At 32.6% G+C, this 16168-nt stretch overlaps 1 protein-coding gene across 1 annotated transcript; it reads left to right on the top strand.

The window, feature by feature from the left end:
• The first annotated feature begins 369 nt into the window (after positions 1 to 369).
• Positions 370 to 15797, top strand: LOC133183024 (serine hydroxymethyltransferase, mitochondrial-like). The gene is made up of 12 exons (XM_061317947.1): positions 370 to 448; positions 3162 to 3311; positions 4781 to 4860; positions 8161 to 8361; positions 9385 to 9466; positions 9615 to 9737; positions 10142 to 10281; positions 10552 to 10714; positions 10900 to 10999; positions 11877 to 12032; positions 12185 to 12292; positions 12618 to 15797. The coding sequence occupies exons 1-12, from the start codon at positions 404 to 406 to the stop codon at positions 12743 to 12745; spliced, it is 1476 nt and encodes a 491-aa protein (XP_061173931.1). The 5' UTR covers positions 370 to 403; the 3' UTR covers positions 12746 to 15797.
• Positions 15798 to 16168: the final 371 nt, after the last annotated feature.

Here is a 16168-nt window from a genome sequence, read left to right as displayed (position 1 = left end):
AGGTGAAGATAACGAACAGAGATCGATCTCATAGAATTTATAATCAATACAAATTATCTATTTGAAGACAGTTTGAAATAAAAAGTTAACTGTTGCAGCTTTGAAAACTTTGTGCTTTCCTTGGACGCTTACTTGTGAACTGCTGAAAGTATTTTTTAACCCCCCCCCCCTCCTTCACACCGTCCTAAAAAAAAAATAGGCATTAAATAAAAAAGAGAAACAAGTCAAGTGCTCAAAATATCTATTGATAATGTTTGGGTTTTTTTTTTAATTGGCTTTTGGTTTTTTACTGGAGATGAAGGGACTAATTAAGAGCCTAGCCTTTAGTTTTAGATTCTTACGATGTTCCGTATTATTCTTAGGCTGGTCCTCTGTCATTACAGAGCCACGACACCAGTTTAGTATGGCTCGTGTCGGGATGTGTACGCGCAGCATCAGGCTGACAGATGTAAGTGATGTTTATCTTCTTGTGAATGTAATGTTGATGTTATTGTTATTTGAAATTATTTCATTTTTGTATTTTTTAATGTCATGCTAATTTGAGATTTCTTGCAAACAATATTGAACGTGTTCACCTTGTATTTCTAAGTGAGGATGATAACGTTACAGTTCCAGAGGGGAAAAAATGTTACAAAGTAATTTTGTTAATAATTATGGGAGTTTGCGTACAATTAATGCCTATTAATTGCATTATTACATAAACTTATAATTACACGTTATATAGCCGTGATTACAATGACAATATGTGACAACGTGAGAATCCATAAAGGGAGATCACTCTTACTCATCTGTTATGAATTACATAAATTCAGTTTGACATGAAATAGATTCGCTCCAGTTGTTATTAAATACAGCGAATGTATAAAACCTCAGTTTGATAGAATTCTAAATGACTGTCAACAGCAACATGTCAACATAACATATTTGGCATATGGCCTTCATGTGATTGACAATCTGGGCTGGAGATCACATGATGTGGCACTGTAAAGTCTGAAACTCCAGTATGAATATCACTAAACATTGACTTATATATTGTGTAACAAAAGTTTTTGTTACATAAACATGTACCATGTCACAGGACTTCCATGGAACTGGGGCCAGGCATTAAAAAGCAGCATATGGGCTGTTCTTGTGCTTTTTAGTGCAGAAAATATTGATCAAAGTCTTTGATATAAAATAAGAAAAAAAAAACACATATGAACAAATACAAGGATACAGTTTAAAATTTCACTCACAATTTTCAGACTTGATCCATATACTACACTTTATACAATAATTAACAAGATGTGTTTTTATTATTTCACTTATGCTCCCATATGGCAACACATGGCCAAGGTTTCAGTTTTTCTAAAGAAGGTCAAACTTTAAGGTCAAGGTCAGGAGGTCAAAATTGTTAGAACCCAAAGAAAGGCTTAGTTGCAAGGGATACACATGTCAAAAATGAAAGCCCTAGCCAAACCAATTAAAAGTTTTGGCCAACTTGAAGGTTAAAGTTTGCAGACAGACAGACAGATGGACCAGAAACTATATGACCCAAAATCTCCAATTATGAGGCCATAAAATACTACAGATAACAAAATGCAAAATTAATTATTTTTTTATGCCTGCCTTCAAAGAAGGGAGGGCATATTGCTTGCTGCTGTCTGTCAGTCGGTCGTTTTGTCTGTGGGTCCATCAACAGTTTCCATTCATTTTCTTCGCAGAGGTTGCACATACTGAAATGAAATTTGGTATACAGATTTATCATAAAAGTATCTAGGTCAGGTTCTTTATTGGGTACGATCAAGCAATTTTTTGACAGAGTTATGCCCCTTGGACTTAGAAAAATTCCAATTATTTGCAGTTTCCATTCATTTTCTTTGCAGAGGTTGCACATACTGAAATGAAATTAAGTATACAGAATAAGAATATCTAGGTCGATCAAGTTCTGTTTTGGGTACGATCGAGCAATTTTTGACAGAGTTATGGCCCTTGGACTTGGAAAAATTCCAATTATTTGCTTTCCGTTCATTATCTCTGCAAAGGTTGAACAAATTAATTACTGATATATCGTAAGAAACATGTTTTTGCCAAAAATGTGATGTAGAAGACTATTTCTGGTTGATCATCTCAGATAGTACCAGTAGATGACCCTATTGATTTTAAGTTCAAAAAGTCAATTTCATTTCCATGTACACTGCCCATTATGTATACTGCCCATAATAATAAAGGCTTGTGCATCCTATAATGTATGTCCAAGGGGGGGGGGGGGGGGCATTAGTGTTTCACAAACATCTCTTTTTTAACAAGATTTTAACTACATGTAGTTTGAAATAAATCTCAGGTATTAACATGTGTGGAACATATTTTGTACAGAATATACCATTGAAGCATAACATTGGGAGTTCTTATGAAAAATGTTCCAAAACTTAATTCTGACACTTTTGATTACCATGATACTGGTGAAGTCAACATGCACCTAGGGTTGAATTCAGAGAATTTTGGTCCTCCGCTTTCGGGGTCTTATTGGATGAGGTGCAGTGATTTATGGCATATTGTAACCATCTTGTCTATCATGTCTGTCTTTTATATTTAAAAAAAAGTGTTTTTTTTTTTTTTTCTTTTTTTTTAAGAAATGTGTTCTGGTGCAAAAGTTATCACCAAGATGAAAGTTTTTGAAAGCTAAGTCAAACTTCATGGTCATGAGGTCAAAAATTCATAATGCTTGTACATTCTAAAAGGTCTTGTCACAGGTAATGTACTTTAGCCCTGTCTCTTAATGTGCAAAGGTTATTGCCAAGGTTAAATTTTCTTTGAAAAGTAGGTTAAAGATCAAGAGTATGAGGTCAAAATTATAGCATGACTTATTACCAAAGTTAGAATATTTGGAAGGTAGGTCACACTTAAAGGTCAAGGTCTGAGTAAAAAATCATAGTACATTTGGAAAGGTGTTGTCACAGGTAATGCATTTGTGAAATATGAAAGCCTTAATTATTTTCTCATTTAAAAGTTATTATCAAAGTTTATTTTTATGACAGACAGACAGACGAATGAGATTTAATGTCCCTTTGTTTTCCCTAAAGCTGAGATTTACAAAAAATAATTTGGAATGAAGGATATATTATTGTTTGACGAAATAGATATAATATAAATGTGTACAGTACCTACTGTTGTTATGGTAGATGCTGTCTAGAAGACTTGTGTCCAGGCAAGCCTTAAGGACTGTGTGGACAGGGAGAGAGAGCCTTGAGGAGGATGACCCTGAAGTGATGGCCATCATAAAGCAGGAGAAAAAGAGACAGGTTCATGGTCTGGAACTGATAGCTTCAGAGGTATGCATCTGGGCAAGCTACAGTTAGTTCATAATATATATATACATGTATATATATATATAATATATATTGTGGGTGGATCCAATTCCTAATTGGATTTGTGGCCTAAGTTTTTGAGGCTACCCACCTTTTTTGTGGGCAGGCAGTTTATTGATGCTACTATTTTTTACACATGTGTTTACAGTAGGGGGTCTGTCATGTATTTTTTGTACATGTGTTGCATAATATCTCTAGTCCTTTGGCCCCCTATCTGTTGTTTTGTGTAGATATTTATTATCATATGTAGTATTATAGGGGGTCATGATTGTGTTCACCACCACATGTGTTATTACTATAGTTACATGTTTATGTATGACCCCCTGTGTTGTATATATCTTTTCGTCATTTACAAAATAAATGACATTATTCATTCTAATACATGTGTTCTCATTTCGCCTGCTTTGAGCAAAAAACGAGCTCAGTCTCCTTGGCAAGGTTATACAAACTAAGGAACATAAATATATATATATATAGATCTTAGAGAAATTATTTTAATATTTATAGTGGGAATGCTAATACAGTGAATCTTTATATTCCAAATTTGAAAAGTTGGATCTAATGTTAAGAAAAAATCACCAAAGTAGAAAAGAAGTTGAAAGCAGGCAAAAAGTCAACTTATTCAAGAGCACAACACAACTTGTCACATCATTTGAACTAAAAGTCTTTATGCTACTGGGCTGCTTAGCCCACAAATAATCTTTATGTAAGCTAAAAATTTACAAAACATGTGCTTGTAAATCTCTAGCTATGTACAATTGATATGTTGAAGGTAAAAAAAATAATAAAGGTGTCTATATCACCTGAATAATTTGAGAGAAAAAAAATATATATAGTGTAGGTATAGGCCATTCTAGTCCTAAAGAAAACGACAGTCTATCTCTACAGAACACATATGCTGCATGCAGCACAGTTCATTATGTAGTGAATGTAGAGCCTTAATTTAATTGCATATTCTTTTAAATTCTTTTAATTAATTTCATTTTTTCAGGTGACATAGTTTTGTCACACATTAAAATTTTCGTTGGCCTGATCTTTGATATTTACAAATAAATATGATAATTGCTTTGTTAATTAATATAAAGATCATTTAGGGGAAGTAGAATAATTATACCTGCACTACCTTGTATGACTTCCTCAAGGGAATTTTGGAAACTGTAACTCACTTTACATGGTTAATATTATGAAATAAACCTTACAATTATATCAGACAGAAAGTCAACTTGTTCAAGAGCACAACACAATCTGCTACATTAAACAGTCATTTTAACTAAAAGTTGACACTTATGCTACTGGGCTGCTTGGCCCACAAATTATCTTTATGTAAGCTAAAAATTGACAAAACATATGCTTGTAAATCTCTAGCAACACATCACTAATTGATGTGTTGAAGCATAAAAATACTAAAGTTGTCAAAATTTTTCTGATTGTAGAATTTTGCAAGTCGGGCTGTTATAGAGGCTCTAGGATCTTGTCTAACAAACAAATACTCTGAAGGTTATCCAGGTGCTAGGTAAGTCTTCATGTCTAGAAATTACTGACCTAAAACTTAGTCATTTTTATTGCTTTATTAAATACACTATTTTGATTTAAATTATGGTTATTTTCTCATTTTAAAGCAGAAAAACTCAAGCTCATGAAGTCCTGTCTGTGTCATTATTCATTAATTTTATTATTCAATTCACTCTCACTACAATATCACTGTGTAGAAACGGACTAGGGTAAAGTGCGTTACCCTAGTCCAAGATGGCGATAGGCAAAAACGCTTCAAATTTTCTCGTAAAAATATGGTGATTTCTGGTTAAAAGTTTTACTTTATTTTGCACCAATCTGTCGGGCAGCTTAAGTTTTACATGCTTGCATGAAGATTGTATTCAACTTTAGCGTAATTAAAAAGAAAATGCGCGTCAAAGTTTTGCTGCAGATTAGGGTAAAGTTTCTGAACTATTTATTTACGATTAGGGTAAAGTTTTTTCGAGACTAGGGTAAAGTTATTTATTCTACAACCTGATATTGCACGATTTTTATTTTTTAACTGCTTTATACAATTAATATAGTTGGAAAAGGTTTTCTCGAACGTGTTCAAGAACTGTTGCTTCCACGAAGACATCATACCGGTTGCTATTTTTTTAATAACCACAATTTTCATACAAAATATTATTCTTATTATGAACGTTATATTTTCCATTTCATGTACATGTATTATTATATTGTTAAATAAATATACATGTATAAATGATGTAATTAATTTATTTGATTTAACTTTAAGTACTGTTTCCTGTATGAATCTATATCGACGTTGCATCCTTTAATCCCTACTTTGAGCGAAATCATCGAAAATGACGTATCAACTTGTCTAATTTGCATCTGGTGGCACTCAACAGTGACGGAATGTTGACCGAGTTAAATCCGCATAACGGGTAATTGAAATAAACTTTTATCAACTGAAATGCGAAAATAACAAACAGTATTCATGCTTAAAGTCCAATTAAACAATACAAATTGTGAACTGAGCACACAAGGACTCGGAAAACATCAGTGGTAGATCAGGTGCCATTGGGAGTAGGCAACATCTTTCGATTGGTCACCTCCGCCATGTATCCTTCGTTGTAATTTGATAAACGGAAAATGTGTTCACAATTCACTAAGAAAATAATGAACTAACAATGTATATGAAAGACATTAGTCAACATTCGAGCTAACAACATAATATATTTGCTAACAAGATCATTGCATTGACCAGAGAATTTGCGAAGTGTTGGCTTTTAAACGAAATTGTTGATACCATTGTGTCAACAACTTATTCGTCAACAGTCTTCCTCGTTTTAGATATTGTTCGTACGAAAACATGCTCTTGCTTATCGAATCCACCGACGAAGTAAACCCTATATGCAGGAAAAATGATATACTGCTACACAAATAAGGGGAAGTTGATGAAAGAAGAGTCAACATAAACTTTTAAGCTTTGGTTTTAGTTTACCATCAATGTCTTTTTAGTTTAATGGGACATAACAAATCATTGCTTGAATGTTTATTGACAAAACGTCATCAATATATCTGATTGTTAAACTGGAGGTCACAGCAAGAGACTGTTTTATACACTAGATAGCAAACATGGAAACAATTAAGTGTCGGATTTTGTTTTAAAGTATAATAATGTAAATTGTGAAGATATCAAACCTTGATAAATCTCATAAATCTGTCAACAAAACGAAACATATAGATGTATTGACAAATGTGCAATGATGAGGACATAGCCCTATCAGTATCTTTTACAAAATGATTTTGACAAATATGATGTAATATAGTAGTCGAACTAAACACCTCCATCACAAAAGAGCGCACTTTTTATTCGGAAAGACTTTCTATGCGTTGCAAAAAAGATTGAATGTAAGTGTTCTGATTTTCTAAGAATAATCTATTGAATGCTTGAATACCAACTGTTTTTTTTTTTTATGAGTTAAGAATATTTTAAGTACTTAGGTGCAATTTTTATGAATCTTGCACAAGTTTTCTGAATCTAAGCTCAGTTTAATCTATTTATCTTACTCTTGAAAAATGCTTTACCAAAGTTTTCTCAAAAGGAACAGCAAAGTTTATTTTGCCCGTTTTTCTCAACCTAGAATAAAGCGTAAAAGTGCTAGTTAAATAACATTTTCTGTATAATATGCAAATCTAAATACAAAAAAATAAGAGAGAGAGAGAGAGAGTATACACATAAGTTGATGACACAAGATATCAACCATCTCGTTTAAAGTCGACATTTCACAAATTCCATGTTTGATACAATGACATGGTTTGCGAAATTAACAGAATCTATCGTTAAGTCGAATGTGTACTGACTTTTTTGTTAGGCCATTTTTTACTTACCTGACCATGACAAAGAGTACACGGCAGGTTTTACCGGTGGACAGGGTATGTTCATTCCTCCATGGCACCTTATCCCACCTCTGTTTTCACTTTGCAGAGGTCCATGTTTGCTCTGCTCATATTTTGTATTGTTTTATTGGATTTAATTTGGGGTGTGATTTCTGTTCATTTTTTTCACATGTCATTGATGATACTTTTTAAATTGATTAAAATTGATCTGTAGATATTTGAAAAGTTTTTCGCCGTATCTAAATCAACAGAACACTGTTTTCAAGACTCAGTTTGTTTTATAAACAGAAACCTAAACTGATTTGAACAAAATTAGGACACTGTGCTCTTCCAGAAATTGTCAGCGCACTGAGAATTTTTCAAAAACATAGTTTTTAGCGCAATGAATGATGAATTTAGTGGCAGAGTGCGTTTCAAGTCTGCTTAAATAGCATTTTTTAAACCCTGAAACAGGATTTACCCTAATCACTCAAAAAGGTCACAAAATCTTTACCCTAGTCGTAATTTGCGTTACCCTAATCTTGATCAAATTTTCTACCCTTAATTTGGCTTTAACCAGCACAGATCATGCAAAATTTTTGCAATAGCTACATACTTCTATTTAAAATAATTAAAATAAAACCATCCATTACATATTGTAAGCCTGTTTAATGCGTACACTGAGAGCAAAATAATCGAAGGGTATTTGCCTGTCGCCATCTTGAACTAGGGTAACGCACTTTACCCTAGTCCATTTCTACACAGTGAATATTACAGTCATGGTTTTGCCTTCATTACCATGACAATAACAGAAGTGAAAGTGCTGGGAAAATAAGTGTGTGTAAAGTGCATGTATATACATGTACTTAACGAATATTGTCTAGCTGTAATATAGATTCTGTACAACATATCTTTTCAACCATCTGCTAAACTGTAATAAAACTTTATGTTGTAGGTATTATGGTGGAAATTTATTTATTGATAAGATAGAGAGTCTGTGTCAGACAAGAGCTCTGGAGGCATTCCGTCTGGATCCACATCTGTGGGGAGTCAACGTCCAGCCTTATTCCGGAAGTCCAGCTAACTTTGAGGCTTTCACTGCTCTACTGAAGCCCCACGACAGAATCATGGGTCTGGATCTACCTGATGGTGGACAGTAAGATTCTTTTCAGTATATGTTTTAAAACATTATTTGCTAATAATAGAATTTTTTTTGACACATGACATAGGCATGTCATGATCAACTACTTACTTTAGATGAATGTAATTTTTACCATGAATGTACATGCATGTATTTGAAATGATATGTTAAGATTTTCACTTCTCAAAAGACACCATATTCATAATTAGAATATTAGAATACACAAGTTTCGAGATTATCTCCCTTGGTGCGCTCTTTCGCTACAGAGGGGAGTTTTGTTTCCGCGTAAGCAGGCAGGTGGGACAGTTATTTATCTATTGGATACATTAAATCATCGATATACCGGTCTGTCATAACTGACTGTTGGGATATACTTATTACGGAATTAACGTAAAGGCGTCAATTTTTTCTACGAAAAAAAACGGAACAAAAGAAAATAAAAATCGGAACAAAAGAAAATTTCAGTGGATAAAACATCCAACGAGGGAATAGATGTATATCATGGATCTCTAATAAATACACACGCACCTGATCATAGTACGTTGGCATTCTAAATGACTCTTTACCTTATAATAACTTCTAAGAGCCCTATAACTTTATAGAAAAGGTTTGTGCAAAGAATTATTTTTTTTTTAATAAAGACTATGATGGTTCTTTCGTTTTCAAGTATCCTAACTGAAAATAAATTTTGTAAATATATATAGAAGAGCTTTACAAAATTATGAAAATGATCACTTCTTAGCATTATCATCTTTTTATAACATCAAATGAATTTTAAAAGCCATAGCAATCGTTCTTTTATTTATGCAAGTTTGTAAACATTAACAACCTGTCCCACTTCCATGCTGATATAGATACTTTTTGCGCCTCTATCGTAGGAGAGTTACAATCTCGAAACTCGCGTATTAGTGCAACAGATGTTATATGATGGAATAATAATAATTTAGCACAGTATGAGTTATCTTTCTTATCAGAGGGTCAAGGAGCCTTAATTCCATTAGTAATACCATCTACATGTATAATGTTGTGTTCTCTTAGTTTGACCCATGGGTTCATGACTGACACGAAAAGGATTTCTGCTACCTCACTGTTCTTCGAATCTATGCCATACAGATTAAATGTAAGTCCAGGCTCCGGATAAAGCTAAATTTTGATACCTTAGAATCTAATGATTCTAATCAACTGCTAAAAAATTTTCTAATTGCAATATTAAGAAATAAATAACACCTTAAAATACATATACTGTAATGTCTTCTCTCTCTTTACAGCCCGAAACAGGTTACATTGACTACGACAAACTCAGGGAAACTGCCCATCTTTTCCGTCCAAAGCTTATCATTGCTGGAACAACTGCCTATTCTCGCTTGCTGAACTATAAAGCATACAGAGAAGTAAGATTGATATCTGTAAAATAAATCATAAACACGAGTGAGAGCTTGATTCCAGGAAGTATTGAATATACAAATGAGTGAATATTTCATGGGAACTAATTAAGCAGAAGAGAGGATGATGTTCTTTGAGATAATCATGTAAAATGTATAACAGTTCATCAAAGTTTCAGAGTTTGATAATTTAGATAATTTTGTGGTGCTCATCACGTAGATATGTCAATACACTCAAATGAGGTAGACAGAGTTACAGCCCTTGAACAGATTTTTTGAAATTAATTACTGTAGTGTTGACTATTTTCTTGAAAATTTATTTACTTTTATCTTGAGTTAATACAGAATTTATCAGCTATGATGTACAAATTTTGGCTTCTTTTAATAATGAAAATCTCCCATATTCTTTCCAGATTTGTGATGAGGTGAATGCCTACATGTTAGCAGACATGGCGCACATATCGGGACTGGTGGCAGCTGATGTTATTCCTAGTCCTTTTGAGTATGCTGATGTTGTAACTTCAACAACACACAAAACACTGAGAGGACCAAGGTATGGTTATTCACTGGTATGAATGCACTCAGTAAAGCTTTATTTTCGTGTAAATTCATAGCAATTTGCATTGTAAATATACAAGTGTACTAATCGTGTTCATGTATAACTAAAAATGCAAAGAAAATGGCAAAATACATTGAATTATCTCATTTTCATGTGAAATTCAGACTTTTAAAATGAAATTCAAAAAATGAATTTCCCTGTAATTTAGTTTCTTGATCAGTTTAATGTGATTAATGTTGCAGTAATTTATTGGCCATTCTACAGGTCTGGGATGATATTTTATCGCAAAGGCAAAAAAGGTGTGGACAAGAAGGGAAATGACATCATGTATGATTTGGAGAAGAAAATCAACAATGCTGTGTTCCCTGCCCTACAGGGAGGGCCCCACGAGCACCAGATAGGGGCACTTGCTGTGGCTCTCAAACAGGTAGGCAGCACATATATCACACAATGTTTTATGTGGCCCAAAGGTGTTAAATGGCTTAGATTGCATCCTGGATATATTCTAAAATCTTTATTACTGAATAAATTGCAATGTTTTATCAATTTTTCATTTGAAAACAGTTGTCCTCTTTTGGATAAAATGTAAACATGTTTACAAAATTATTGCAGGCAAAGTCCCCAGAATTCAAAGAGTATCAACAGCAGGTACTAAAGAATGCCAAAGTAATGGCTAAAGCTCTGCTTGACAAAGGATACAATGTTGTGTCTGGTATGTATAGCTTCATCCAGAAGAATGTATTTCACTATTTACAGTAAAATTCGGTTATAAAGAACTTGCTTATAAGGAAATCTCAATTATAAGGAATTTTTTTTAATCCCATAGGAGACTTTGCACTATGTTCCTTATACGGATATAAAGAATCTCAGTTATAAGGAATTTTTTTGAATCCCATAGGAGACTTTGCACTATGTTCCTTATATGGATATAAAGAATCTCAGTTATAAGAAATTTTTTTGAATCCCATAGGAGACTTTGCATTATGTTCCTTATACGGATATAAAGAATCTCAGTTATAAGAAATTTTTTTGAATCCCATAGGAGACTTTGCACTATGTTCCTTATACGGATATAAAGAATCTCAGTTATAAGAAATTTTTTTGAATCCCATAGGAGACTTTGCACTATGTTCCTTATACGGATATAAAGAATCTCAATTATAAGAAATTTTTTTGAATCCCATAGGAGACTTTGCACTATGTTCCTTATACGGATATAAAGAATCTCAGTTATAAGAAACCAAAATTCGAGGTCCCAGTGACTTCCTTATAGCCAAGTTTTAATGTAAAACTTTGGGTAAAATACTGTAGAAGTACTTTTTTCTGTGTGGTATTAATTAACGCTATGTACGCGGTCATAAATTTTCTACGGAAATTTGTCCCAGGGTTCCCAAAGTATATTTAAAGCATATAGTGGCAATCTAAAAAAGCCCTGTAATTTTCTATCCGCGGATTGAATATACATATAAATAGTGATTCCATGGAATTTTGACTCTGTGGAAAAAAGTACGTTTACAGTATATACAGTACATGTATGTGTTCTTTCGTATATTTTCTATCAACATCACTGATGTGACTGATTTAAACAGGGGGTACTGATAATCATCTGGTGTTGGTGGATCTAAAGTCTAAAGGAACGGATGGTGCTCGAGTGGAACGCATCCTGGAGCTGTGCGAGATATCTGTCAACAAGAACACCTGTGCTGGAGACAAGAGTCCCATGACTCCAGGCGGACTTAGAATTGGTAAAAAAAAAAATCATTCTTTATACAAGGGAGATAAATACATGTAACAAGGGAATTTACCAGCACTAAACAAGAAAATTTTGATGAGAGTTCTAATTTTCAAATATACTTAACAGTAATTTTTTTTCATTTATAATGATTTTATTGAACAGGTGCACCAGCTATGACTTCACGTGGAATGAAAGAAAAGGACTTTGAGAAGATTGTAGAATTTTTAGACCATGGAGTTCAAATTGGAATTAATGCCAAAAAGTATTCAAGTAAGTGATTTTGTATACTAGTGGTACAGTAACTTTAAGACACCTTTATTGTGTTTAGTTTAATATTCACTCATTTTCTTTGACAGTCTTTTGTGTAAGAATAAAATTCATTTTCAGTCTGCTTGGAATTTGTTATTTTGTGGTTTTTTGATTATTTAAGCTTATTTTATTATGATGTAATTTTCATGGCTTCATTCTTCCATAAAAACAGCAAAAAATGAAACTACAGAAAAATAGCTATATTCAGTATTTTGGTAGAAATAACATTATATTTCCCACATAAAATAGATAGACAAATTGAAAAATATTTTTTTTGTGTGAACAGAGACTTTGAAGGAGTTCAGACATGTAGTTATAGCCAATGAGGATCTCCAAGCTCAGATTGACAGAGTTCGTGCAGAGGTTACAGAATTTGCCAGCCAATTCCCAATGCCAGGACTGGATGAACGCTAAGTCATGTGATACACACAGTGAACGAAAAATGGATACATCATTAAGTGCTTTAAAACCCTTTATAAAAGAATAAATGAAAAAATAATCAAAGTCTATTTTCAGGTTATATGCAGTATGATTTTTTTTTAACATTGATACATGTACTGTATAAAGGAGAATTTTCTGCCCCCGTTTTGTTTTTGCCTCTTCTGCCTTGCATCATCAGTGGGCAAATTCAAACATTGTTTCTCATTAACACAACTGGGTCTGGGGAAATTTAAAAGAGTATAAAATTTACTGCAAATAAGATAGGACAAAAATAATATGGAGTAGTTGAATTTTTTAAATCAAAATTTTGAATGATTGATGCTGTGTTTTATTTGTATTGAGGTGAAATGGAGGCTACTTCACTAAAAATGTCTGTGTGATGTTGTTTGACTTGTCAGAGAAAAAAAATATCCATCATGAAGTTGTTAAGAATCTCCAGAGTTGATCTCAGATTTTGGATGATCTGATTTATATATAAAACAATGTGCATTGCATTGCATTTAGATATAGCTAAGCTTCCTTTTGTGTGGTACACAAGTTTGAAGCATATAAATTGCTGAATGAGGATATTTGAAAGGATTTTTTTTTTTACTGAAAAGTTTGCTTTTTTTTGTAATAGTGAATTGGTGTGTTGGATGATTTAAACTGCCAAATATTATTGGTGAATTTCAGGTATCAGAAATTAGTCACAAATGAAGGTATCATGAAAATGGATGGCTTATAGGAGTGCCAAAATAACTTTATATTATTATATAGAAGGCCACAAAATTAATTTTTTGATTCTCATTCCTGTATGTCTCAAAGTGCTTTCTCTCCCCAACATTTTCTATTTTGAATTAAAAATGGGATTTTTAAAAAATATTTTTAATCTTTGGTGTTGGAAAATTTAAAAAGAAAAAGTCAAAACATGCAAATTTAATTGATTTAAGTATTGTTGACATGAAATTTGTACCGTTAAAAACTGGATTATGTACTCATGCAAATTTGGATGAGAATTTAAAAAATTACTTTATGTGACCTTAATTGATTAAAAGCATATTGATGTTGTTTTTTTTTAATGGTATATAGTAATTATGATCATAACAACAACAGATGGTAATGGTTTACAATGTACTTGTGTTTTGGTTATTAACAACTCTCAATTTTTTTTAAAAGTCTTTACATTTTATCACATTAAAACTCACTGGGTGGAAAATTTATGTTTTACAGTTTTGTTCATATGTTTTTCTTTTCCTTTTTGGACATTGAAGCATTTCTAATTATTGATTCAGCCATATACTGTTAAATGAATTGCATATCAGTATTGTGTACATTATATACTTTCCCAATATTTGTGTTGTGTATTTCATGTATCAGTAATGGAATTTACCACACACCAACTCATATTAGAATTTTTTTATTATTGTAATATCCAGGTGCCAAATTTGAATCATTTTGATATACTTACAATATCTGTACCAGATGTGTTGAAAAAACTATTATTTCACACCAAAGGCATTGGCTGCAGTCACGATGCAATTGCTTTGGCCATTTTTTTTTTCCTTCAACATACATATAGTTTTTAACTTGTTTCTGACCACATTTTTCACCATATTTATTTCATGTGACATGGAGATGAAAGTCAAGATAGAGGATAAAGAGCTGGGTTCATTTTGTGCATAAAATAGCCCTGTCCATATCCAAATTAACTAACACCCTATGTCCCATTTCATCAATATAAAGTAGAGACTTAGTGCTTTCATTTCCTCTAACAAAGTTTCCTTTGAGAGGCCAGGTATTGGAAAATTGGCTTTATGAAATTGCAGTATTCTTGCATTTGCAGAAAACAATTGTATTTGAGTACCTAAAGCAAAGAAATAAAATATGAGCACATCCCTCGATCAAAAATATAAAAATTTTGTTTTTATAATCCTCAGGAACAGTTCTGTCATTATATCTGCCTGCACATTTTGGATCGGAGGTTGTGCTGTATACAAAATATTGAAAAATAGCTTAAATTTTTTTACCATTTTTGAAAGAATTTTCAGAATAATGGATATTATGATGCAATTCATGATGATGTAATGCATTGGCTACCAAGAAATATATGTTAATTAATTTCAAAAGATATGCAGTCACCAAGGGTCCAAGTGATATTTGATGCGTGTTCAACTAAAATTGAGCTGTTTTGTTAAGTGAGCCTTGCTCTTTGCGTTATTTAAAAATTTCAAGCCATTGAATCAGACTGCATTTTAGATGTAACAAAATATGCAAACAAGGAATGAGGATAAAGTACTGGGATGGATATCCCTGATAATGTTGTGCTTTAGGATGAAAATTAATAGATTTCCATAACAAATTTTCATACTTGGTAAAAAGTTAAGGTTCAAGAGAAAAATCTACATTATCTACAGGTAACTTAGGCAAGCTGTGTAGACCATGGGCCTTTTTTACATTTTTTTTTTCCTTCGAAATGCAACAATTCATTGTTATTTTGGGTTTATTCTAAGTGGTATTTTCACTATTTTGTTTATATTAATCATGGTTAATCAGCGAGTCCTGAAAAAGCAAAATGGTAAATTTTGATGAAAGTTACCAAGATGCATGTAGTATCAGGATTAAAATGAAAAGTATGCAAGTAATTGTGCCATAATTTGTTTGTTTGTTTGTTTTTTTTAATTTTCAGTTAACTTTCAGTCAATATGATCATGGGTTTTTTTTCCCACATTCAGTGAATTTGATCATAGTTTCTGGGTTTTTTTTTTTTAACTTTCTGTTAGCTGATTTTTTTAAGTGAGTGGTATTTTTGCATTTGATGTTCATGCTTTCTTGACTAATTGTGTTCTGTTTTTCAATTTCTTCTTGGTTTTGCTTGGTTTGGTTAGAGGTCCTTTTTACTTTAAACGAAATTGTTTTAGCTTAATGTTCCGTCTTATAGAAAAGTGCTTGTGATTGTGTACATGTATGTGAATCTTTAATATCCATGTTTCATGCATTTAAAATGTTTGGCTTTTATGTTTGAATTTGAAATAAAAGTTAAATGTTGGCTTATTGTTGTTAATTAGAATGTGCAGGAAAATTTCCTATGGAGGTTGAATTAAGGAGACAACAGCTCGCAGTCACATCAAAGGAAGGACAGGAGGACAATATTAACTCACAGTCAAATCAGGCTCATAATACACCAACAAAGATATCAAATAGAAAGTATTTGATGTCCATTACACCAACAGAAACAGCATTGCTGGTTCACATACTTTTCAACCATGTTTTCCATCTCTTCCAATTTTGTGCCTGGGTCATAATTTGTTGAAAAAAATAAATCATACATGAAAGCTGGCATAGTTTCATGACACTTAATGCACTAAGCACTGATAGGTCAGATGCCAATTACAGCTGAACTTTGGTATTTCGAAACAG

The sequence above is a fragment of the Saccostrea echinata genome, unplaced genomic scaffold (assembly GCF_033153115.1).
Source record: "Saccostrea echinata isolate AGI-Se365-2 ecotype Australia unplaced genomic scaffold, CSIRO_AGI_Sech_v1 ptg000001l, whole genome shotgun sequence".
NCBI lineage: Eukaryota > Metazoa > Mollusca > Bivalvia > Ostreida > Ostreidae > Saccostrea > Saccostrea echinata.
The sequence above is the reverse complement of the archived record's forward strand: the minus strand, read 5'-3'. Positions and strand labels throughout refer to the sequence as shown.